This window comes from Gymnoscopelus microlampas, assembly GCF_963454915.1.
Source record: "Gymnoscopelus microlampas genome assembly, chromosome: 1".
NCBI lineage: Eukaryota > Metazoa > Chordata > Actinopteri > Myctophiformes > Myctophidae > Gymnoscopelus > Gymnoscopelus microlampas.
This window is the reverse complement of record NC_139962.1, coordinates 60,265,888-60,290,180: the sequence shown is the minus strand read 5'-3', so window position 1 is coordinate 60,290,180 and position 24,293 is coordinate 60,265,888. Positions and strand designations below refer to the sequence as shown.

General features: G+C 41.7%; 1 protein-coding gene across 2 annotated transcripts in view; it reads right to left on the bottom strand.

Moving 5' to 3' along the window:
- The window catches only part of LOC311045126 (uncharacterized protein), a 36,734-nt gene extending 20,555 nt beyond the window's left edge, over positions 1-16,179 (bottom strand). The window contains exons 1-7 of one of the 2 annotated variants that reach the window (XM_084056935.1): positions 16,049-16,179; positions 9,363-9,459; positions 7,066-7,192; positions 6,207-6,285; positions 2,999-3,022; positions 1,178-1,231; positions 495-644 (exon numbers count right to left, since the gene is read on the bottom strand). In XM_084056935.1, the coding sequence (XP_083913061.1) occupies positions 495-644; positions 1,178-1,231; positions 2,999-3,022; positions 6,207-6,285; positions 7,066-7,160 (402 nt within the window). In that variant the 5' untranslated portion in view covers positions 7,161-7,192; positions 9,363-9,459; positions 16,049-16,179. The remainder of the gene's footprint in view (positions 1-494; positions 645-1,177; positions 1,232-2,998; positions 3,023-6,206; positions 6,286-7,065; positions 7,193-9,362; positions 9,460-16,048) is intronic. The other variant, XM_084056936.1, reaches the window with a different exon arrangement.
- Between the last annotated feature and the right edge of the window lie 8,114 nt (positions 16,180-24,293).

The window sequence follows — 24,293 nt, the reverse complement described above, 5'->3', positions numbered from 1 at the left end:
TGTTGTACTTAGTCTGCTCTTCTCCCCCCCCCTACACCTATAGCCTCTTTGCCAAAAATAGCCGATCTACAAGCTCTCAACGCCTCGCAGCGCGAGGCGTTGAGAGCTTGTAGATCGGCTATTTTTGGCAAATGTTCCGCTCAGAAAAGGAATTCTAGGGTTCAAGTGCTTAATGTAAAAAAAAACTAAATCCTATCACACAAAGATTTGGCGGACCGCCTACAGTAACTCTGAGGACCCCCCTAGGGGTCACGGACCCCCTGTTGAAGACCCCTGGTATAAGTTATATTGTAATAATACACACACTGATTGGACAAAATTACATTTTATTCAAAAAAAAAAGGTTTGTCTGTGGATTTTCATAAATACTGAACCAAAGAAAAGTATTAACAAGGATCCATTGGAAACACAGGTTTATTTTGACCCATTTCCTGAAAAGTGAACGCTTTTGGGCACAGATTTGACAGCGAATGCTATCCAGAGTCTGTACCTACCTCGGTATATTCCCTGTAGCCCTTGTTGGCTTCGCTCAAGCTCTCGCGCGCCTCCCTGCTCCCGGTGGCCGTGTTAAACGCCGCCACCATCTTACTGGCTCCGTCGCGGAGTCGCCGCTGTATGCAGTACGCGTCGTACAGCTCCTCCACCTGCCGCGTGCGGCACACGGTACAACGTTTTATACAACCTTGTCATGTCATGGGGATGGGGGGCTACACAGCACTGGTTCTCAAACTTTTTTCTAGGTCAAGGACCCCCCCAGAATGATATGTATTTGGCTGCGGGGACGGGGTGCCAGGGACCAAAGATTTGAGTCAAAAATCTTTGGTTTGCAAAAATGTTGACCAGGATTTTGCTGAAATAGCAGATCTACAAGCTCATAGCGCGGCACGAAGTGACGCGCTATGAGCTTGTATATTTGCTATCTGCTATTTTCTATTGCTTGTATATCTGCTTGTATATCTGCTATTTTTGAATAGCCAAAGTATAAAATATGGTGGTTAAAATAATTGTCACTCCTGGGGGTCCCCGCGGACCCCACTTTGAGAACCAACGCTATAAAGCACACCACTTTAGAATTTCTGTAACTTATATAGACAAATTGCAACTTTTATGATCATTATTATGATTAACGAGGACCATAATTGACTGTGTATATATATATATATATATACACACACACCTTGCTGAGGTGGAACTCCAGGCGACGCATGAACCTCTCTATGGCTTTTACTTGCTGAAAGAAAAGAAAGAGCACAAAGAAACACCATGAATAAGCTTTCATAGGCTTGGTGCAGACCAAAATGCAGAAAAGTCCCATTTGTTTCTCCAGCCTGATCTTCAGAACTGACTGTCCACACTTTGTTATTTACACGTGTTCAGATAAGATCTGCGTTCAGACGTCGTCAACCTATCGGCATTGGTTGCTGTGGTAGCGATGTAACGATTAACCCATTAAGACCTGGAACGCATCTGTGTCACTTTAGATTTCTTTGGCTATTCAAAAACAGCAGATCTGCAAGCTCATAGCGCGGCACCGAGTGCCGCGCTATGAGCTGCTATTTTTGAAAAATCTTGACTTTTTTTTTTTTTTTTTTTTAAACCTGTTAGGATTTAGTTTTTTTTTTAGAATCGCCTCAGGTCTTAACACATATACTGCCAATCCGAGATATCTCGGGACATTAAATCCACCCATTACCTGCGTATCCCGAGATATCTCGGGATCGTCTTTTTATGTGGTTTAATAACGAAAACTTTTTTTTGGTACCATCCTTGATTTTTTTTTTTTCCCATGACGCTTCCGACCCATCCTATGAGAACATTTCCGACAACCGTTTCCGGTTCGTTTTTTATCTTGAAAAAACAGTTTTTCCCTGGTTTTGGCTAAAGATCATGGTTTTCACACGGTTTAAAAAACGAATGGTAAGCTCCGGTTGTATTTTCTTTTCTTTGATCGACGAACGGTTATCCTCTTTGTGTTTAAAAACGATCTGATAGCCGATCGGAGGCTAAGCTAATCTAAGATGGCCGGTGGGGAAACGTCACAGCCACGTCACAGCCAAACGGATATGACGTTTGCAGCCTCTTTTAGCGGCTCATACCACAGAAGAAGAAAAAGGAAAAAAGTGTAAACATTATGAGGGCTCGTACGTCCGTCGTTGCTGTTTATAAACACCATCCGATCGCGGATTTTAATGGATATAATTTTTTTGTGAACGGTTCAAAAGGCTATAAAACTCAAAAACGCTGGCAGTGGGTGAGTACCTTATGAATAAACTCTGGCAGGGAATGTGTTAAAGGGCTAATGCTGCGTTCACACTGGCAGCTACAAAGATGCAGGCTACCATTCTTTTTCAATGGAAGCAAGCGACATGAAGACACAAAGATACATCAACGTTTGTAGCCTGCTACAAAAGCGACAACAGATACAAATAAGTTGAGCTTGTTTCAACTTCAGCTACAACGCTACAAATATGCTATGTATCTTTTGGATCTGCCAGTGTGAACACAGCAATAGGCGTGACTGAGCGATGCTTAATTTACACTCTGTCGTACAACGTCTCCCTCGACAAAAATAGTTTTTTTAGCAGATAGCAGATCTACAAGCTCGTAGCGCGGCACTCGGTGCCGCGCTATGAGCTTGTATATCTGCTATTTTTGAATAGCCAAAGTGTAAAATAATGCTTTTTTTAGCTCAAATCAAAAAGTGACACAGATGCGTTCCAGGTCTTAATGGGTTCACATCCGATTCCCAAATATCGTGTGTGTGTGTGTGTGTGTGTGTGTGTGTGTGTGTGTGTGTGTGTGTGTGTGTGTGTGTGTGTGTGTGTGTGTGTGTGTGCTTTTCTTTTCTGTTCAGACTTGATAAAAACCAACAGGGATGGATTCCAATCTGGGATATGTCAGAAATGGGATCGGGGCTGTCAGTGTGAACCATGACCATTATACATGACACGCCATTTGCTTTGCGGTGCACAAAAAGGCAAGAGTGTAGGAGACTCACCTTATCCAGCTCGTACAAAGACCCCTACGGAAGACACACAACATGAAATAAAAGTGTTAACATCACAAAGCATCCTGAAAGAGGCTGAATTGCAGTGAAACTGATACTGGTGCGACTGGTCTGACGCTTGTCTAGCCAACATAGGAATGCTGTTTCCGAGTCTCACTTCTAAACACCCTGGACCAACGCTCCACACCTCCTAGACTCCTCTCCCTCCTCTAAAACACCCTGGACCAACGCTCCACACCTCCTAGACTCTTCTCCCTCCTCTAAAACACCCTGGACCAACGCTCCACACCTCCTAGACTCTTCTCCCTCCTCTAAAACACCCTGGACCAACGCTCCACTCCTCCTAGACCAGGGGTACTCAACAGGCGGGCCGCGGTCCATGACCGGACCGCGGGACACCTCTCTGCGGACCCTTTTCCCCCCAAAAAATATTTCTATAACCATAACCTACCCCTAACCCTAAAACCGAAATAAAGTAACAAAAAAGGGGAGAAAAAGTACCCGAATCCGCCGAAATCCGCGAAAAACGGGGATCCGCACATGCGGACCCTAGCCTTATTCAAAAAAGTATTTGTGGACCTTCAAGATTTGTTGTTGAGTACCCCTGTCCTAGACTCTTCTCCCTCCCGGCTCCCAAACGGTGGAATAAACTCCCCCATTGTAGTCAAGGACTGCAGACTCACTTTCAACGTTTTCAGGCCAAGGACCCCCCTAGCTAAGAAAGAGATGAAGCAGGGACCCCCTACTCTATATTGTATAAAATCGTGTTTCAGATTAAAGTTTTTTTGTACTTAGTCTGCTCTTTTTCCCCCCTACACCTATAGCCTCTTTGCCAAAAAATACATTTTTGGCTAATGTTCCGCTCAGAAAAAGTAACTCTGAGGACCCCCTAGGGGTCACGGACCCCCTGTTGAAGACCCCTGGACTAGAGGGTGTACCCATACCATTTGTTCCTATCCCGATACCGATAACTTGCGTCGATACTGAGTACGAAACAAAAGTTAAAATGTGGAGATAGAAGCTTTTCTGCCCGACAGCAAACGAAACAGGAGTGATACTGAGGGCGGTTTCACACTATGGTCCCGGGTGCGCACCCTGGACCACTTGGCTGATGTTGTGGTAGTGTGAACGCTGCGTATCGTTCCCCCGAAACGGATCACCGTTCCGTACCCGAAACCACCTCCCGAGGTAGTCTTGGATCAGTATCATGCGTGCTCGGGTACGGAACGATGCAGTGTGAAGCCATCCGTACCAACAGGAGGAAGTGGACTGCTAATCATATATCATTTATATGTTTTTATAAAGACACATTATTTTAGCTGGGTTATATCTTCTCATAGTTCTACTTGAATGTTGACAAGAAATAATAATCCTGCTAGTGTTTGAGTAGCGCGAGCCGCGAAAAATAATAAACAAAAAACACATGTGTAGCGAACGCGTATATAAGGATTAGTCCGTGACGTCACTGCTAAAATACCAAGGATGCGTCTGTGACGCCAATATCATATTAACAGAGACAACGTTATATTTCGAGGTTTCAAAGACCAGTGCACACACTGCTTTGGTTGTGTATTGTTGATCTGTTGTTATCATAACTCAAGACAACGTCAGGAACACAGTCAAACTTTATTATTCACTCTAGACTGACTTTTCTTCTGTGAATGACATTCTCTCTCTAGTCCACAGCGCCTCCATGAGGCACCTATTTACCATTACTGTTAAATGAAATGGTCTCGAGTCTTGGCCAGTGTGAATGCTGGCCAACCAAGCGTGCTCGGGAACGCTTCGGGAACGCTTCGCTTCAAACGCACCCAGTGTGAAGCCGCCCTGAGTATCCTCAGGGTTCCCTCAGAGTTCCTTGAAGGGATTACAAATGAACCCTTACAGGTCTGTAACTCTGAGAGTTACAGACAAATGGAACCAAATGGACCATTACAAGAGTAGTTCACACAAAAAAATGACTTATTATCTATAAATTAGGCTATACACCCCATGAAGCCTTGAATTCATGGAGGTTCTTTTGTTTTTGTCGTATAATTACTAAGCCAATAATTTGACTCCTACCGAGTCTCCTATTGACCGATGACCTGGTCATACAAATGTGTGGCTCAGGAACGTGACAAAAACAAGAAGATCTCCATGAATTCAAGGCTTCATGGGGTGTGTACTTGATATTTTTGAAATTTACATTTTTGGGGTGAACTACTCCTTAACTGTCATTATTAAATGTCAAGCTTTTCCCCCCACACCACACTTTTGATGCTTTTGACGCTGTTATGATCATGTAGGGCAGGGGTCTTCAACGTTTTCAGGCCAAGGACCCCCTAGCTGTTGTATGGATCCGAATGCTGGCGAGTCACAATAAGGGATATGAAGAAAATCGATGCCTTCCATAATCGATGCTTGAGGAAAATCTGCCGCATTTTCTGGCCCGAGAGAATATCCAACGAAGAGCTACACAGGGTGACCAAGTGCAACAGCATAGTGTTAGAAATCAAACGGCACCAATTTCGATGGCTAGGTCATGTGCTCAGAATGGCCCAGGATCGTATCCCTAAGGTCGCTTTAAGATGGACTCCTGCAGGGAAAAGGAAGAAAGGTCGCCCCAAAACAACCTGGCGACGAACCGTGACTGCCGAGCTGAAGGAGATGAACCTGACATGGGGCGAGGCACAACATGCAGCACAAGACAGGTCCCGATGGAGGCAGATCGTTAAAGCCTTATGTCCCACTAGGGACGAAGAGGATTAAGTAAGTAAGTACCCCCTAGCTGAGAGAGAGAGATGAAGCAGGGACCCCCTCTATATATTGTATAAAATTGTGTTTCGGATTCAACTTTTTTTGTTTACTTCTGGTCTGCTCTTTTTTCCATCTACACCTATATACCTCTTTGCCAAAAATCTACAAGCTCACAACGCCTCGCAGCGCAAGGCGTTGTGAGCTTGTAGATCTGCTGTTTTTGGCTAAAGTTCTACTCAGAAAAGGGATGCTAGGGTTCAAGTGGTTACGGTAAAAAAAAAAATCATATCACACAAAGATTTGGCGGACCCCCTGTAGTAACTCTGAGGACCCCCTGTTGAAGACCCCTGATGTAGGGCATTCATTTACGAAAAACAAAAGTTAAAATATGGAGATAGAAGTTTTTCTGCCCGAGAGCAAACGAAACAGGAGTGAAGTGTGTACGGCGCTGAGCTCTTACCAGACGTCCATTCCTCTTGTTTTCTCTGATCTGCTGGCCCAGACTCTCTAGCTCCATCTGGTGGACCTGCAGGTGTGACCTGAACAACAAGCCAACAACAAACCACATCCACACGGTTTCACTTGCAGCCTCACAAAAGAGCCATTTCCCCTCCATTGTGTGCCGTTCGGTCTGCGCCGTGGCCAACAAAGCATCTCAAATGTGTCTATATCACTGTTAGAGAGCCAGACCCATACTTTAGCCACTTTAACCCATTGAGACCTGAAGCCGATTCTACATGTCTCCTAAATCTCAACAGAATTCTGAAAAACGTATGTTTCTATATCAGCGGTGCTCAATCTTTTTCATGTCAAGGACCCCCAAAATGATATGTATTTGGCCGAGGACCCCCATCAAAACATGTTGTTCCAGGGACCCCCCAGAAGCAAAGATTTGAGTTAAAAATTTTCGCTTTAAAAATATATGTATTCAAAGATTTGCACACATTTTCACGATTTTTCAAAAATAGCAGATCTACAAGCTCGTAGCGCGGCACTCGGTGCCGCGCTACGAGCTTGTAGAGCTGCTATTTTTGAATAGCCCAAAGTGTAAAATAATGCTTTTTAGCTCAAATCTAAAAATGACACAGTTCCAGGTCTCAATGGGTTAAACCTGGCGTCTCTGTGTTTGGGGCCATGTCATTACAGCCGACTTCTTTTCTCAAAAAGGATCTCACCGATTTTTCTATAATGGCACACTACAAGCTCACGCACGGCACGATGTGAGCTTGTAGATCAGCTATTTTTCATCATTATGAAAGGCATTACAGCCGTTATATGAGGCACAGAGGACAGACAGATACTAGTAGTAACCGACTCACTGCAGGCCTCTCCTCAGGGCAGAGTAGACCTCATCCAGGCGCTCAGGCTGGGGCGTTTTGGAGGACGGAGGGCTTTTAGTGGAACCTGTGAACATCCTGCTTCCTGAAGAAGGCACTTCCTTCCTGTCTGAATGAATGAGAGAGAGAGAGAGAGAGAGAGAGAGAGACGTTTTAACCCATTAAGAAGTGGTGGAAAAGGTACTCGCATGTTTTACTTAAGTAAAAGTATCAATACACCAATGTAGAATGACTTGGTTACAAGGAAAAGTCTGGAAATGAAAAATGTACTTGAGTGAAAGTACTGAAGTATTGGTATCAAAATGTACTTAAAAGTACCAAAAGTAAAAGTACTCGTTATGCAGAATGTCCCATTTCGCAAGTTCAAAATGTATGACAAATCTTTTGAAAATAGCAGATCTACAAGCTCACAACGCGTCGCATGCATTTGCAAACGGCCGAAATGTATATAGGGCTGAAGTGGTTAATGTATGTTTTGTGATAATAATCAAAATCTGCAAAGTAACTAGTAATTAAAGTTTTCAAATAATTGTAGTCGAGTAAAAGTACAATATTTGCCTCTGAGATGTAGTGGAGTAGAAGTAAAAAATACTGAGAATTAGAAACACTCCAGTAAAGTAACTTTGCACCACTGGTGTCATTTTTTGATTTCTTTGGCTATTCAAAAATAGCAGCTATACATGTAGAAGCTATACATGTACAAGCTCATAACGCGGCACCGAGTGCCACGCTATGAGCTTGTAGATCTGCTATTTTTGCTCAAATCTTAGCTTCTGGGGATTCTACAAATGATCTTCTAAATCCTAACAGTTAAAAAAGAAAAAGAAATGATGTCACTATAATCAGTGGTTCTCAAACCTTTTCATGTCAAGGACCAGCCAAAATTATATGTATTTGGCCGCAGACCCCCCCCCCATCTAAAAATATGTTGTTCCAGGGACCCCCAGAAGCAACGATTTGAGAAACAAATGTTACTCAAATGTTGTCAAAAATATATATATTCAAAGATTTGCACACATTTTCACGATTTTTCAAAAATAGCAGATCTACAAGCTCATGGCGCGGCACTCGGTGCCGCGCCATGAGCTTGTGGATCTGCTATTTTTGAATAGCCCAAAGAAATCTAAAATGACACGAGATGCGTGCCCGGATTGAATGGCTTTAACCACAAGAATCCTAGCGTCTGTCCACATTTTGGGCATCGTGTCACAATAGGCAAACATTCTGCAAAAATAGCCACACCACTACAAGCTCACGGTCACAGCGACGCTGTGAGCTTGTAGAGCGGCTATTTTCAGCAGAGATTTGGTGTAGAAGGGGGGTAACAAAAAAAGGGGGGAAAAAGGAGGGTAGGGGACCAAGTATAAACCCCCCGTGGGTCGGGACCCCCGGTCAATTAACCCATGAAGACCTGAGGCGATTCTTAAAAAATGTTTTCTAAATCCAAACAGTTTTTTGAAAAAAAATTATAAAAAATATTTTTTCATGATTTTGTCAAAAATAGCAGATATACAAGCTCATAGCGCGGCTATTTTTGAATAGCCAAGGAAATCTAAAGTGACTCAGATGCGTGCCAGGTCTTAATGGGTTAAGTATATAGGTTAAGTGGTTCATGTTTTGACCTACTATTGCAATGTAGTTGCAATGTTACATACAGTGTCAATTTTGTTGAATAAGACTAAATAAGACTAAAAGACTACGGTTTTGATATTTAGTCCACTAAGACCAGACTAAGACTAGATAATAGCAGAAGACTAAAATGGGACTAAAATTAAATGGTGTGTTATTCAAAACAAAGACTAAATCAAAATTTGCGGTCAGAATTAACACTAGTTACATAGCTCTGTTTGTGTTTACACATTTCCTTCACTGTAGCAGGCCTATATCTTTAATTGTACATGCATTTCTTTCATATTTCGTTTGGATTTAATTCACACTTGCTTTGGCAAAGCAAGCGTTATGTTTTAGCGTGCCGATAGAGCCTACTTTGAGTTGATTTGTGTATTGGAGAGAGAGAGAGAGAGAGAGAGAGAGAGAGAGAGAGAAAGAGAGAGAGTTGGTTTGAAAGGAGTGGGGGGATGGGATAAGCTATGCCAGAGATGATAACACCTTCACGTAGGAAGAGTTTTTTAGGCACACTTCAAAAGGACAGTAAGCTAGGGAGGAGGAGGTGGAGGCAGAGAGACACATAAACAACAGGAAAAACAGAGAGAGAGAGAGAGAGAGAGAGAGAGAGAGAGAGAGAGTGAGAGTGTGTGAGAGAGAGAAGAACCACCCACCTGTTGAATGGAGAAAGACGGCTCACTGTTGTTGCATGTTTGGAGGGCTGAGTATCGCTCTGCTGCTGCGGCTCCAACGGGCCTTTAATGACATGTCCTGCAAAATGACAGAGAGAGAGAGAGAGAGAGAGAGAGAGAAGGCTGTTGAGAGAGGCAGCCATGACACCATATCACGTCACCTCTCACATCGTATATATATATATATATATATACCATTGGTTCTCAAGGTGCGGTCCGGGGACCCCCAGGGGTCCTTGGGGGTGTTTCCAGGGGGTCCCCAGCAAAATGTGTTAATGCAGCGTCACAATGCTTTTAAGCATTTGAACCTTTCATACTTGGGCTATTCAAAAATAGCAGATCTACAAGCTCATAGCGCGGCACAGAGTGCCGCGCTATGAGCTTGTAGATCTGCTATTTTTCTTTAAATCGTGAAAATGTGTGCAAATCTTTTTGAACATTTATTAAAGCGAACATTTCCTTCCCACTTGCCCCCCTACCCCTCTTCTTCTCTCTCTCCCCACTCTTCTTTCTACGGAATTTAACGTTGCGATGGGAATGATGTACGAAAACAAATTTCACCCACTTTTTTTACCTTGTAAACCTGTGATGTGACAATAAACCTGATTCTGATTCTGATTTGTAACTCCAATCTTTGCTTCTGGCGCGGGGGGGGGTCCCTGGAACTAAATATTTTGACATGGGGGGTCCGCGGCCAAATACACATATCATTTTGGGTGATCCTTGACATGAAAAGGTTGGAGTACCTCACGGAAGGCCAAGCCGTCTTCACTAAGGGATGAGCGGAAAGGAAACGTGTATTTCCAATAATAACTCAAAAATCAATAGAGAGAGGGAAAATGGTGGGGTGACAGAACAGAAGGGAAAAGCTGGCTCATGTTTGTCTCCACATGGTTTAGCTGAGTGTCAACCACGCTGACCACCGATGGCGTCTACACAGGGAGGGGGAGGAGGAGGAGGAGGGAGCACATTCTGCTTTCGCTTCCTCTCCTCCCTTCTTCTTCCTTCCCCTATTTCTCCGGCAACCCCTCCCTCCCTCCCTCCCTCCCTCGCTCCCTCGCTCGCTCCTCCAACATCCAAATCCAGAGCACAGGAAGTCTCATGGCCGACTCTACACAGGAAACTCTACACACACAGAGAGAGAGAGAGAGCTTGGCCCGACAATACAAAAACCAAACGCTCTCTGTGTGTGTGTGTGTGTGTGTGTGTGTGTGTGTGTGCGTGTGTGTGTGTGTGCTTGCAGTGGTGTAAAGTAACTAAGTACATGTACTCAAGTACTGTACTTAAGTACAATTTTGAGGTACTTTTACATTAGTGGAGTATTTCCAATTGTCTATACTTTGACTTCTACTCCACTACATCTCAGGGGCAAACATCGTACTTTTACTCCACTACAATTATTTGAAAACTTTAGTTACTAGTTACTTAAATGCAGATATAAATCACTACTTTATAAAACATACATTAACCACTTTAGCCCTATCTTATACCTAGGCTATTTGAAAATAGCCAATCTACAAGCTCACAACGCGTCGCATCGCGACGCGTTGTGAGCTTGTAGATCTGCTATTTTCAAACATTTTAGTACTTTTACTTTTGGTACTTTTAAGCATATTTTGATACCAATAGTTTTGTACTTTTACTCAAGTACATTTTGAATTCCGGACTTTTACTTGTAACAGAGTAATTCCACATTGCAGTATTGATAAGGAAAACATTTGAGTACTTTTTCCACCACTGTGTGCGCGTGAGCGTGTGTGTGTGTGTGTGTGTGTGTGTGTGTGTGTGCGTGTGCGCGCGCGTGTGCGTGTGTGTGTGTAAAATCCCTGCTCCCTCGTCTGCTAAACCATTCCATATACAGTCTGATACGCAGCTGAAGTGCTCTGGAGAAGCGGAAGCGCTATCACCGCCTGTGCAGTGTGTGTGTGTGTCCACTCCACTTCAAAAGCCTGACATTTATTTCCAAGAGACAGAGGAGCAAACGCAAGGATTTACACTTGGTTTGTGCGCAGTGCTGATTTCGTCGACTAAAACTATGACGAGAAACGTTCGTCGACTGCCTTTTTTCACTGACGAGAACTAAAAAAAAAACGGGGGAAAACCCTGCGCTATTATGACTAAAACTAAGACTAAATGTATTGACAATTTCGTCAACAAATAAAATGTTAGTGAGGGACGAGTGGTGAAGAGATCCGGTAGAACTAAAAGACAAGTCGTTTTATGTTTGGTTGCGCTCCGGCGTTGCGCTCTGAAAATAGCAGATCTACAGGTTGTAGATCTGCTATTTTCAGCGTGCAACCAAGTGTAAAATTAGCCATTATGACGCCATCGAGGCACCGCCAAAATACATTTTAGTCGACTAAATCAACTATAGACTTAGTCGACTATAATCTTATGATATTTAGTCGACTAAAACTAGACAACAACTAAAACATTTCAGATGACTAAAATATGACGAAGACTAAATGGAATTTTAATCAAAAGACTAGGACTAAAGCTACATTTGCTGTCAAAATCAACACTGGTTTTGCGCCAGTGTTGCGCAAAAGGAAATGGCAGATCGACAAGCTCACGGTTGTTGTGGGCTTGTCGATCGGTCAGTCAGCGCTGGGCGCAACAAACTCGGTGTGAATCAGGCGTAAGTGTTTTGCGGCTTTCTTCAGGAGCCAAGGGTCATGACTGAGTTAAGCTAGTGACAAGCAGGATTAGCTACTCAAGGCTAAATCGGTCAAGCAAGAGCCAAGCCCACATCTTAATGCACAGCATCCATTGACTGGAGCAAAAAAAACTACCGCAAGGAATACACACACACACACACACACACACCGCACGGAATACACACACACACACACACACACACACACACACACACACACACACACACACACACACACACAAAAAGTAATGTACATGTACTCAAGTACTGTACTTAATTTACTGGAGTATTTCCAGTTTTCAGTACTTTTACTTCTACTCCACTACATCTCAGAGGCAAATATTGTACTTTTACTTCACTACAATTATTTGAAAACTTTAGTTACTAGTTACTTAGCAGATATACATTATTATATTATAAAACATACATTAACCACTTTAGCCCTATTTTATACCCGGGCTATTTGAAAATAGCAGATCTACAAGCTCACGCGTTGTAAGCTTGCAGATCTTGCAGATTTTCAAACATTTTAGTACTTTTACTTTTGGTACTTGAAGTATATTTTGATGACAATACTTTTGTACTTTTACTCAAGTAACAATTTGAACACTGGCCTTTTTACTTGTAATTTGTAGTATTTTCATATTGTGGTATTGCTAGTATTACTTAAGTCAAATATCTGAGTACTTTTTCCACTACTGATGGGCGAACATCCAATGAACAAAAAGATTTGGTGCTGTTGACCCTGGTCAACTGAGGTATAGGGTTTAGTATATAGTGGCTGAACATGATAAAAGATGAGAACGTGTTTCCTGCTGTCATTGGTGATCCCGCTGCCCCATCGGGCAGCACGCGATCACGGAGGTCAGACTGTAACAAACGGGTGGGTTTGGCCCGTACTCAAGGGGGTCCGGGTTGTATTTGCTAATCTCAGCCACATGCTGAGAGGATTATCTGGGAGTTGGACGGAGTTAACCCATTAAGACCTGGAACTGTGTCATTTTTAGGTTTGAGCTAAAAAGCATTATTTTACACTTTGGGCTATTCAAAAATAGCAGATATACAAGCTCATAGCGCGGCACCGAGTGCCGCGCTACGAGCTTGTAGATATGCTATTTTTGAAGAATCGTGAAAATGTGTGCAAATCTTTGAATATTTATATATTTAAAGCGAACATTTTTAACTCAAATATTTGCTTCTGGGGGTCCCTGGAACAACATATTTTGATGGGGGTCTGCGGCCAAATACATATAATTTTGGGGGTCCTTGACATGAAAAAGATTGAACACCACTGATATAGAAACATACGTTTTTCAGAATGCTGCTGAGATTTAGGAGACATGTAGAATCGGCTTCAGGTCTCAATGGGTTAAGAGTGCAGTGAGTGAGGTAGTGAGGTGCTGTACTAGAAAGCCTTTCCAGATCAACGTTCCTCCAGGTTGTATCCTCCAAAACATGGAGCAAATAATGTGTTCCGTGTACAGCTATTACATTATGACCTTCTCCTTGACCCCGTGAACTCTTAACGTCCTCATTCTGGGCAGTGGTGGAAAAAGTGCTCAAATGTTTTACTTAAGTAAAAGTATCAAGAATACTGCAATGTAGAAGTGCTCTGTTACAAGTAAAAGTCCAGAATTCAACATTTACTTGAGTAAAAGTACAAAAGTATTGGTATCAAAATGGTTAAGGTACCAAAAGTAAAAGTGTTCAAATATTTGAAAATATCAGATCTACAAGCTCACAACGTGTCGCACCGCAATGCTTGTAGATCGGCTATTTTCAAATAGCCTATGTATAAAATAGGGATAAAGTGGTTAATGTATGTTTTAAAATGTAATCATTCATATCTGCAAAGTAACTAGTAACTGAAGTTTTCAAATAATTGTAGTGGAGTAAAAGTACAATATTTGCCTCTGAGAGGTAGTGGAGTAGAAGTAAAAGTATAGACAATTGGAAATACTCCAGTAAAGTAAAAGCACCTCAAAATTGTACTTAAGTACAGTAATTGAGTAAATGTACTTAGTAGTTACTTTACACCACTGCATTGTGGGCATGGCAAATGATCAGCAAAAAGCAAGACCTGATGAAAGACCTGTTAGGTTGAAACGCGTCTGTTGTTCTGTCCGTGTAGACTAGAGGTAAATACAACTATGTGAAAAGGACATTTATTGTGTGCTGGTGTTGTGCTGTTTTCTGAGTTTTGTGAAATTGTCGAGCCGTGCACCTTGAGAGTTTTGTCTCATCTGGAGTGTGTGTGTGCGTGTGCGTGTGCGTGTGCGTGTGTGTGTGTGTGTGTGTGTTCTGCTTTGCAGTGCTTTCTCTCAGCTAAAGTAGAAGATCTATAAGCTCACAATGCGTCACACGTTGTGAGCTTGTAGATCGGCAATACATTTTTGATGGTCAACGAAGTATGTAGGAGTTTGAACATATACACAATGAACATATACACAACATTGGACACTGATGCCTGCCCATGAACACACACACACACACACACACACACACACACACACACACGCGCACACACGCACACACGCACACACGCACGCACGCACGCACGCACGCACGCACGCACACACACACACACACACACACAATATTCTGTACAAGGCTACTTCATCAATAATCACTCTGTGTGTCAATGTCACGCTTAGATAAACAAATAAAAAAGCCATGAATGTTTGAGAGGGTGATGCGTTCATCCGTCTCTCATCATCAATGACCATGGACAGATTAGCATGAGGGATCATTAGCTATATTAATCCACTCTGTAGGCGCGGGGACAAAGAGCAGATTGTTACCATTACCTCACAAGACTGGGTTTGTAAAAGACCCACACACTCAGCAGGCCAGCGCGTGAGCACACACACACACACACACACACACACACACACACACACACACACACACACACACACACACACACACACACACACACACACACACACACACACACACACACAATCTGGGGGATGTTAATAATAACAATTAATGAACAAATGGCATCTTTTGGGGGTGCCATATTCGGCTGGTTCTCAAAGTGAGATCCAGGGATCCCCATGTTGTTACATGGGGGTCCCCATGTTGTTAAATGTTCTCTTATGAGGGTCCCTGAGGGACCCCCATAAGAGAACATTTAACTACATTTTGTCACATGGCACACAGTGTTAATTTTGACAGGAAATTCTGATTTAGGCTTAGTCCTTTGAATAACACACCATTTATTTGTTGTCATCTGAAATGGTTTAGTCTTAAGTCTTAGTCAACAAAATTACCACTGATGGCACAATTATCTTTTCAAACGGGGGGTCTGCGGCCAAATACACATCAATTTGGGGGTCCTTGACACGACAATGTTTGAGAAGCACTGATGTTGTTATGAGCACATTTAGGGATGTGTAGCTACTTGTTGAATGGAGGTGTCAACTGGTGTGGAAAATAACACACACACACACACACACACACACACACACACACACACACACACACACACACACACACAACCCCTTGGATTACAGATTATTGGATTGGATTATCCTCCCACAGCAACAGATAGTGAAACCCTGACGGATCCAACGACAGGGACAGACTTTAACGCGTTATTATTCGGTAGTAAAACTTAGGAATAGTTATTACCACCAACACGACCCCCATATCCTCCTCCTCTATACCGCACCCACTCCCCCGTATAGAACAGATCATCACCATCCAGGCCACAAAGTCAATTTCCTTCCCAAAAAAAATCAGGGATTCCCTTTCTTTAACAAAAAGGCCCTCAAATAAACAATAAACAACGAACTAAACAACGAAACCAAGGCCATCGACGGGGGAAAGAGCAGACAATCTCAGGGGTTTTTTTTTTTAGGGCGATCGAACTTCATTTTCCTCCAAACGCATCACTTTATAAAACAATAATAGGAGACAAGTTGACGCCGGATAGCCTCCTTATCCATGTAAAATAATACAGATTAAAAATGCCTTTAAATGTATATGAACGTCAGTGAGTCCTTACCCGTCCTTTAGGATCATGAGAAGTGTTCTGATGTGACGATCAACGCCGTTAATTCCATGACGATCATCGATGCTCCGTCCGTAACAGTTAGTATAATGTAGAGGTTTGTGTTTCTGGGCGCTGGCTTCTCCTTCTCTCTCTCTAGTGTGAGAACAGCAGTCTGAGAGAGAGAGAGAGAGAGAGAGAGAGAGCGAGAGAGAGCGAGAGAGAGCGAGAGAGAGCGAGAGAGAGAGAGAGAGAGAGAGAGAGAGAGAGAGAGAGAGAGAGCGTCAAGGTAACCCTCAGCCGACACCACACATCCGGTGAGTCCTTTCAAAGTAAAAGGTCTGGTTCAACCTGTTAGCCGCAAGCAACTCTTTGATCCTATTTTTAACATCTGGAAATCTAGAGTTGCAATACCAACCCTTGACAGCCCATACATCCAAACAGAGAAGTCCTATCTGATGAAAATCTGAGGAAAATGTTTTGTGCCAGGGACCCCCAGAAGAGAAGATTTATGTTTAAAGAAAAATCTAAATTGTTCAAACGTTTTTAGCCAACGTATAAATGGATAAAGTCCTTGACATTATTGTGATGCTGTATTTAACTAATTCAGCTGGGGACCCCCTGGAACTCCCTCAAGGACCCCTGGGGGTCCCCGGACCCCACAATGTATTCCCCCCACTGCTCTCGAATTCTTGACAATTCTTTAGTAAGAAAAAATACATATAATATATAAATCCAATGACATAAAACAACAACACAAAAACAAGACCCAATTAATTTAAATTAAAATAATTTAGGAGAATATTACACATTGTGGCCATACTGAACAGTGAACAAACATAAAGTATAATATAAGCCAATATGAGTACATTTATGCATAATTCCCTTTTGCACTTACATGTAATGCCTTGTGTTGTGGTAAAAGCACAGAATTGACAGAACTGATTATGTATGTAGCCCTAAGCCAATATTTTGATGACCGTAGTCATGTTTCAGGGTTTTAGTCTCCACGGTATGTATGTATGTATGTATGTATGTATGTATGTATGTATGTATGTATGTGTGTGTGTGTGTGTGTGTGTGTGTGTGTGTGTGTGTGTGTGTGTGTGTGTGTGTGTGTGTGTGTGTGTGTGTGTGTGTGTGTGTGTGTGTGTGTGTGTGTGTGTGTGTGTGTGTGTGTGTGTGTGTGTGTGTGTGTGTGTGTGTGTGTGTGTATGTATGTATGTATGCATGCATGCATGCATCCATTCCAAGCCCTTAAAAAATCTAACATGGGGCCCCAAACAATCAGGGGTCCCCATGAGAAATATATATAATAAACAGCTTTCCATTCCATCTGAGGCGCTAAAAAAATCCAACATGGGGCCCCAAACAGTCAGGGGGCCTCATGAGTAGCCTGGTAAAGCCCCTCCCTCCGGAAAATCTCATTTCCATTTGATTTATAAATGACAAATGAGATTTCCGGAGGGAGGCTTTACCAGGCTACCTCATGAGAGCTCCTCAAATTTTGAAAATGCTACTAAGACCGCTTCACTAGGCCCCCCTCAGTCCAGAGTAGACTTCTTCAATAGGCCACCGGCGCAAAGAAGCACCATTGGTCACACCATGCTATAGCGCAACATTTGATTTGAATGCAAAACAAACAAACAAAACAATGAATGTACAAATAAATGTTAACTTCTGCTTTTAGCATGTAGCTAATTACAACGTTTGGGCTCTCAGGCTCTCAGGTGATCTGTAGCTGAAACCTGAGAACAATAGCCACACATTAGCCAACAGAAACTTCAGACAGCCACACATGTTGGCTTTGAAGTGGTAATGTATGTTTCCCTTCAAATTGAATGCCACCATTCCTCCATTGGAGAGAAAGAGAGTGAGATAGCAATAATATGTGATATTATTTAATTTTCATAACAATTCACTATGAATTTAACTTCTAATGAAGTAGTGAGATTAGATTGGAATAGAATAATCAGACAGACAGACAGACAGACAGACAGACAGACAGACAGACAGACAGACAGACAGACAGACAGACAGACAGTCTGTGTGTGGACACACACACACACACACACACACACACACACACACACACACACACACACACACACACACACACACACACACACACACACACACACATACTGTACATGTATTTAGTGTGTGAGAGGAGAGGTTACCTTAAGTTTGTATAGTATAGTATGTTTGAGTACTTAGAAAAGCACCATAAAAATGCAATTCATTATTATTATTATAGGTTAGCTTGGTATAAACTTTTGAAAGTTTGAAAATCTCTTTCTCTGTATATTTCTGAGGTGGCCGTAGCTGAGTGGTTAGTGAGCCCGCCTGAGGAACCAGTGGTCCTGGTTGTCCCAGGTACAATTCCAGGCCAGGCCAGCAGTGTGTTCCTGAGCAAGACTCCTAACCCCTAATCTGAGTTCCCAGAATTTTTCGCCAGCTCTCGCATACAAACGGGAGCGGCGAGGAACTTCTGGGCCAGAGCCCTGGTATTTGTGGGCGGGATGTAATTTACGCTCAGAATCTGAGCGGACACGCCTCTTACCGGTCTGAGAGCTGTGCAACTCGTCTAAACAGTCCGACGAGAGGCAAACAGCAGTACACAACAATGGCGGCCGCAATTTCTCAAAGAGAAATTCTCAAAGAATTGCTTCCCATCGCTCCTATTTACATGTAACACCCACTGCATGTGGATCCCGCCCCCTTTTCTTCATTGGCTATTGATTTGAATCAGAACGCAGTGGCCGCGCCCCTGCTGTCCAGCCTCTCAGCCGAAGCCTCCCAGACTACCTAACCCCTAATTGCTCCCTGTGCACTACACAATGTTTAAAATCCCCAATTTTTCAAAAATATTTGGGAAAACAACTTTATAGCTCAATCTGCTATTTTCATTCCTTTTTTTGGTGGTTTTATAAAATTATTTTGTAAAACGTTGTTAGTTTTAAATTCATGATTTAAAAAAAAAAAAATTGTAAAACATTTTTTGCAATAATTAAAAACAAAATTTAGGGAACAAAAAATAAAGGGGTATTTACTTGCGACCCTTAAAAATTGGTCCGCGACCCACATATGGTCCCAACCCAGGGGCCTCATACTGGGGTTTGCCTAGGGCCTCCTGATCCCTAAGCACGGCCCTGTCCACGGGTCATCACAATATTGGCTCAGGAATGCGACAAAAACAGAAATAAATCTCTATGAATTCAAGGCTTCATGGCATGTGTAATTGATAGAAGAAAACAAGTCATTTTTTGGGGTGAACTACTCCTTTAATGTTGAGCTTTTATTTTAATGGTCTAAATCCACAAAGCGGAAGTCACGTCGCTATTGTCTGCAGGTCCCCGCACAGTGTGCGTGTGTGTGTGACAGACACCGTTACCTCCAGTCAGACTCAGTGCTGCGCTGGCGACCATCAGCAATGGTGAGCAGCGGAAAACTGCTGCCCCCTACCGGCCTCCTACTGCATGTGTTCCTCCTACAGCCAGGGGGTCTCAACCTGTGGGTCGGGACCCCACAGGGGGGTCTCTCCCATAGACTGTATAAATGAGGTCTCTCCACGTGATTTTCAGCGGTGGAAAGTAAAAGTATCAATACTGTAATCTAGTAAAAGTCCGGAATTCAAAATGTAGTAGTATTGGCATCAAAATGTACTTAGAGTACCAAAAGTAAAAGTACTCATTAGTCATTATGCAGAATGTCCCATTTAAAGTTTTCAAATGTATAAAAAATCTTTTGAAAATAGCAGATCTACAAGCTCACAATGCCTCACTCACTGTGAGCTTGTAGATCGGCTATTTTCAAATGGCCGAAATGTAGCTATATAGGGCTGAAGTGGTTAATGTATGTTTTGTGATAATAATCTAAATCTACAAAGTAACTAGTAACTAACGTTTTCAAATAATTGTAGTTGAGTAAAAGTAGGACAATATTTGCCTCTGAGATGTAGTGGAGTAGAAGTAAAAGTACCGAAAATTTGAAATACTCCAGTAAAGTAAAAAGAAAATCCTCCTAAGTACAGTATGCTTGAGTAAATGTACTTAGTTACTTTACACCAATGATGATTTTGGGGGTCCCCAGATGACAGTGAAGTGACAATTGAAGTACTCTTAAGACCTTTTTAATACCGAAAAAAAAGAAGAAGAAAAAAGAAATACCGTTACTGCATCAAAACTAAGTAATAAAAAACTACACTATAAAAACTGGTGAAACATTGGCCAAATTATAGAAGAAAGAGGCAGACATTTTTAAAATAGCCGATCTACAAGCTCACTATTGTGATTTGATTTAGATTTTTTAGATTTGATTTGATTTATATGTAACAATGTAAAAACAATACAAAAGAAGAAGCCCAAAGGGCTTATTTGAGGCCTCTACCATGTATAACACGATACACATATTAATAGAACATGATTTGTAAAAAAACAAATAAATATACAGAATTTACCAATAACATGAGTATAAAAGTATAAAAATCTACAACATGATTGAAATACCGAATTATCCGTGACAAGATTACTGATAATAATCAGCCAACATAGATGACATATCAGATTTTAGAACCAAGCAAACAGGGAATAGAGAAGAAACAAATAATAATGACAAGCGATCAGGGATGTGACCTGGTCAATCAGAACATCCTTCAACTTGTTCTTATATAAATTGAAAGTTGTATACCAGTAGAGAACTTGTCCCAAAGTGTAGTACCTCTGTATTTAAGCAGTGTGTAAAGTAACTAAGTACATTTACTCAAGTACTGTACTTCTACTCCACTACATATCAGAGGCAAATATTGTACTTTTACTCCACTACAATTACTTGAAAACTTTAGTTACTTTGCAGATAAAAAGTATTAGATTATAAGACATAACCACTTCAGCCGGTTTTATATATAGGCTATTTGAAAATAGCCGATCTACAGTACAACTTCACAACTCGTTGCATATCGACGCGTTGTGAGCTTGTAGATCTGCCATTTTCAGTTTTTACTTTTGGTACTTTATGTACATTCTGATTCCAATACTTTTGTACTTTTACTCAAGTAACATTTTGAACACCGGCCTTTAACTTGTAATAGAGTATTTCTACATTGCAGTATTGATACTTTTACTTAAGTAGAAAATGTGAATACTTTTTCCACCACTGGTTGGAGGTGGTCTACATACTCGTTCATTGTGAAATGTAGACCCTGGTATCAGGAACCTATGTCAATGTCAAAATGATTTGAAGCAGGTGGCACATCGGACTGCACACTAGACATGCTGCCATCTTTATTGTAGCTTGGGCATCGCTGGAATGACATCTACCCATAAAACCTACGGATTGTAGCTTTAAGACTTCAGACACCATAGTGCATTATTGCGTTGAAAAAGCCATGCTGCCTAGTGCCTACATTAACATCTTGTGTGCAGCAGGTTTAACTAAACTAGTAATGTTCTAGTTCCTTCAGCCTTAGTCCATGGACAAAAAGAAGAATTTAAACAGAAATCATTTGACTTTTTATTTTATTTTAACATGAACTGAATTTCGGGCCATATCACCTGATTTCAATAAACTTTGCACCACTCACTTTCAATTTGTATGCAATTTGTAAGCATCTGATAGCATAATAGTAGGGATGTCCTGGGCAAATACTCAAGATCAGAATACTCCACTCAATGTAAAGAGTATGTCAGAAAACAATGTCTGCAACATAAAAAGAAGAGGCACATTGTTTGAAAGCAGGCAGCTTGCAATCACGTCAGTTTATACTTGTTTCACACACACTGAACATAGTCCATCTACAAGCTCAGAAGCTTCTGCATCCACTTCCTGGCAGCATCTCCTTTTGTTTCTTCAACGTACGTGAGGGGTTTTCGGGACGTGCATGGCATCTATTCCATTTAACCATTCGCTCATCTGGAAGTGTCATCAATGCATGAGTGGGCACAAGAACTCGTCTTACTTTACTTCCTTCACAGGTGTTACCAATGATTCTAATGAAGGCTCTGTTCCATTCTGGTCAAACAAGAGTCAGGGTGCTGATAGTGTGCGTGTTGGCTCACTGGAAACACTCAGTGTGGTCCAGGGACCCTCATGGTTCCTTGAGGGGGTTCCAAATCGGCCCTTGCGGGGTGTGTAACTCTGAGAGTGTAATAGAGCCTTCATTAGTATCATTGATAGCACCTGTGAAGGAAGTAAGGAAGAGGCCCAATTTCTTTCCAACATGGCTACAGTGCATAGAGCCTATTGTCTGCAAACCATTGCTTTTGGTGAGGTCAAAATTAATGTAGTTTAATAGAATTATCGAGAAGCATAATTCTTAAGCATAATGGAACTTCTTATACATCAACGAATCGACACGAAAAGGTTCTGATAGATTTTGTATGATCAACTAAACCGATTAGTCCGTTTAACCACTTTGAGCCCTGTATTATGCTTTGTTTTTACACTGGTGGCGTGCAGAAATAATCATTAATCGTAATCGAGGCAAACCCTATCACATTGCATTCGTTCCTCTGGTTTCCCCTCTCACAGAAGTCTCAACTCCTACTCAGCGAACATGTCTTTGCTCTCTGGTGATGGATATAATGCAAGGCCTTGGGGGGGGGCAACAGCTAGTGACTTCTAGTGACCATCTATTGACTTTGAACGGGCTATTTTCACCTATTTTCAGACAGTGGTGTAAAGTAACTAAGTACATTTACTCAAGTACTGTACTTAAGTACTGTACTTAAGTCAAATTTTGAGGCATTTTTACTTTACTGGAGTATTTCCAATTTTCAGTACTTGTACTTCTACTCCACTACATCTCAGAGGCAAATATTGTACTTTTACTCCACTACAATTATTTGAAAACTTTAGTTACTTTGTAGATTTTTATCATTATTACAAAACATACATTACCCACTTCAGCCCTATATACATTTCGGCCATTTGAAAAAAGCCGATCTACAAGCTCACAATGCATCGCAACACATTGTGAACTTGTATAGATATGCTATTTTCAAAAGACTTGATTCGTTTGAAAACTTGTGAAATGGGATATTCTGCATAATGAGTACTTTTACTTTTGGTACTTTAAGTACATTTTGATACCAATACTTTTGTACTTTTAATCAAGTCAATTTTGAATTCCGGACTATTACTTGTAATACAGTATTTCTACCTTGCAGTACTGATACTTTTACTTAAGTAAAACATCAGAGTACTTTTTCCACCACTGTTTTCAGAGTACAAACTAACTATCGCGCCTCCGCAACGTTTTGGAACGACTGCAGTCAGTTTCCTCATCGACATTTGCTCAGTGCCATTATTCAAGCTTGGCAACACAGTAACAAACAATAAAAAATAAAAAAAAAAAACGTTTCAGTAAGCCGTTGGTTCAATTAGTTAGAAAAAAGTTTCACAAAATATTGGGAGCGAAACTTTGTATCAAAGTAGGAGGAGACATAACTCCCTAGTGATACGGTACATTGAGAAATACATGAACAAGCTCCACAAGGCTGTATGCGTGTGTACGCAGACAGAAAACGAAAAAATGCAGACCGGTTCGTACATAGGGCTGGGATTTTGACGATTGCGGTTCATTAGCGATTCCCTCTTAAAGGACAACTTAGTTTTTTTACAACCAAGGTTTATGTTTTAACTTGTAATCAAAGTAAATAAAAGATGAGTGTTCAATTCTTTTCAGTCACTGCTTTCTATAGTTTTAGCAATTTTCGCGATCTTTTTTTACAGTGGGCGAGTGCATTCTGTCTGGTGGCTAAATATGTATTTTTTTACACCATAACCCGGCGATTTCTTTATCATTATTTACAGTAGCTCTTCTAGCCCCCAATAACTCACATCTGGCCATCAAAGACCACGGGACCTTTTTTTATTGTGTAGAGAAGACGTATTTAGCCACCTGCCCGCATGCCCCCGCCCACTGTAAAAAAAAGATCACGAAAATTGCTAAAACTATAGAAAGCAGTGAATGAAAAAAAAAAGAACACTCATCTTTTATTTACTTTAATTACAAGCTAAAACATAAACCGTGGTTGTAAAAAAAACTAAGTTGTCCTTTAACCGACCGATTTCCTACAGGGGGTTCCAAATGGACACTTACAGGGTCTGTAACTCTTGAGAGTGTACAAATGGAACCAAATGCACCCGTACGGGGTGCATTTGGTTCCATTTGTACACTCTCAAGAGTTATGGTCGATCCTCGAAAATGATAAAGTTTGAGAACCACAGCCCCTTCCTTACTTCCTTCACAGGTGTTACC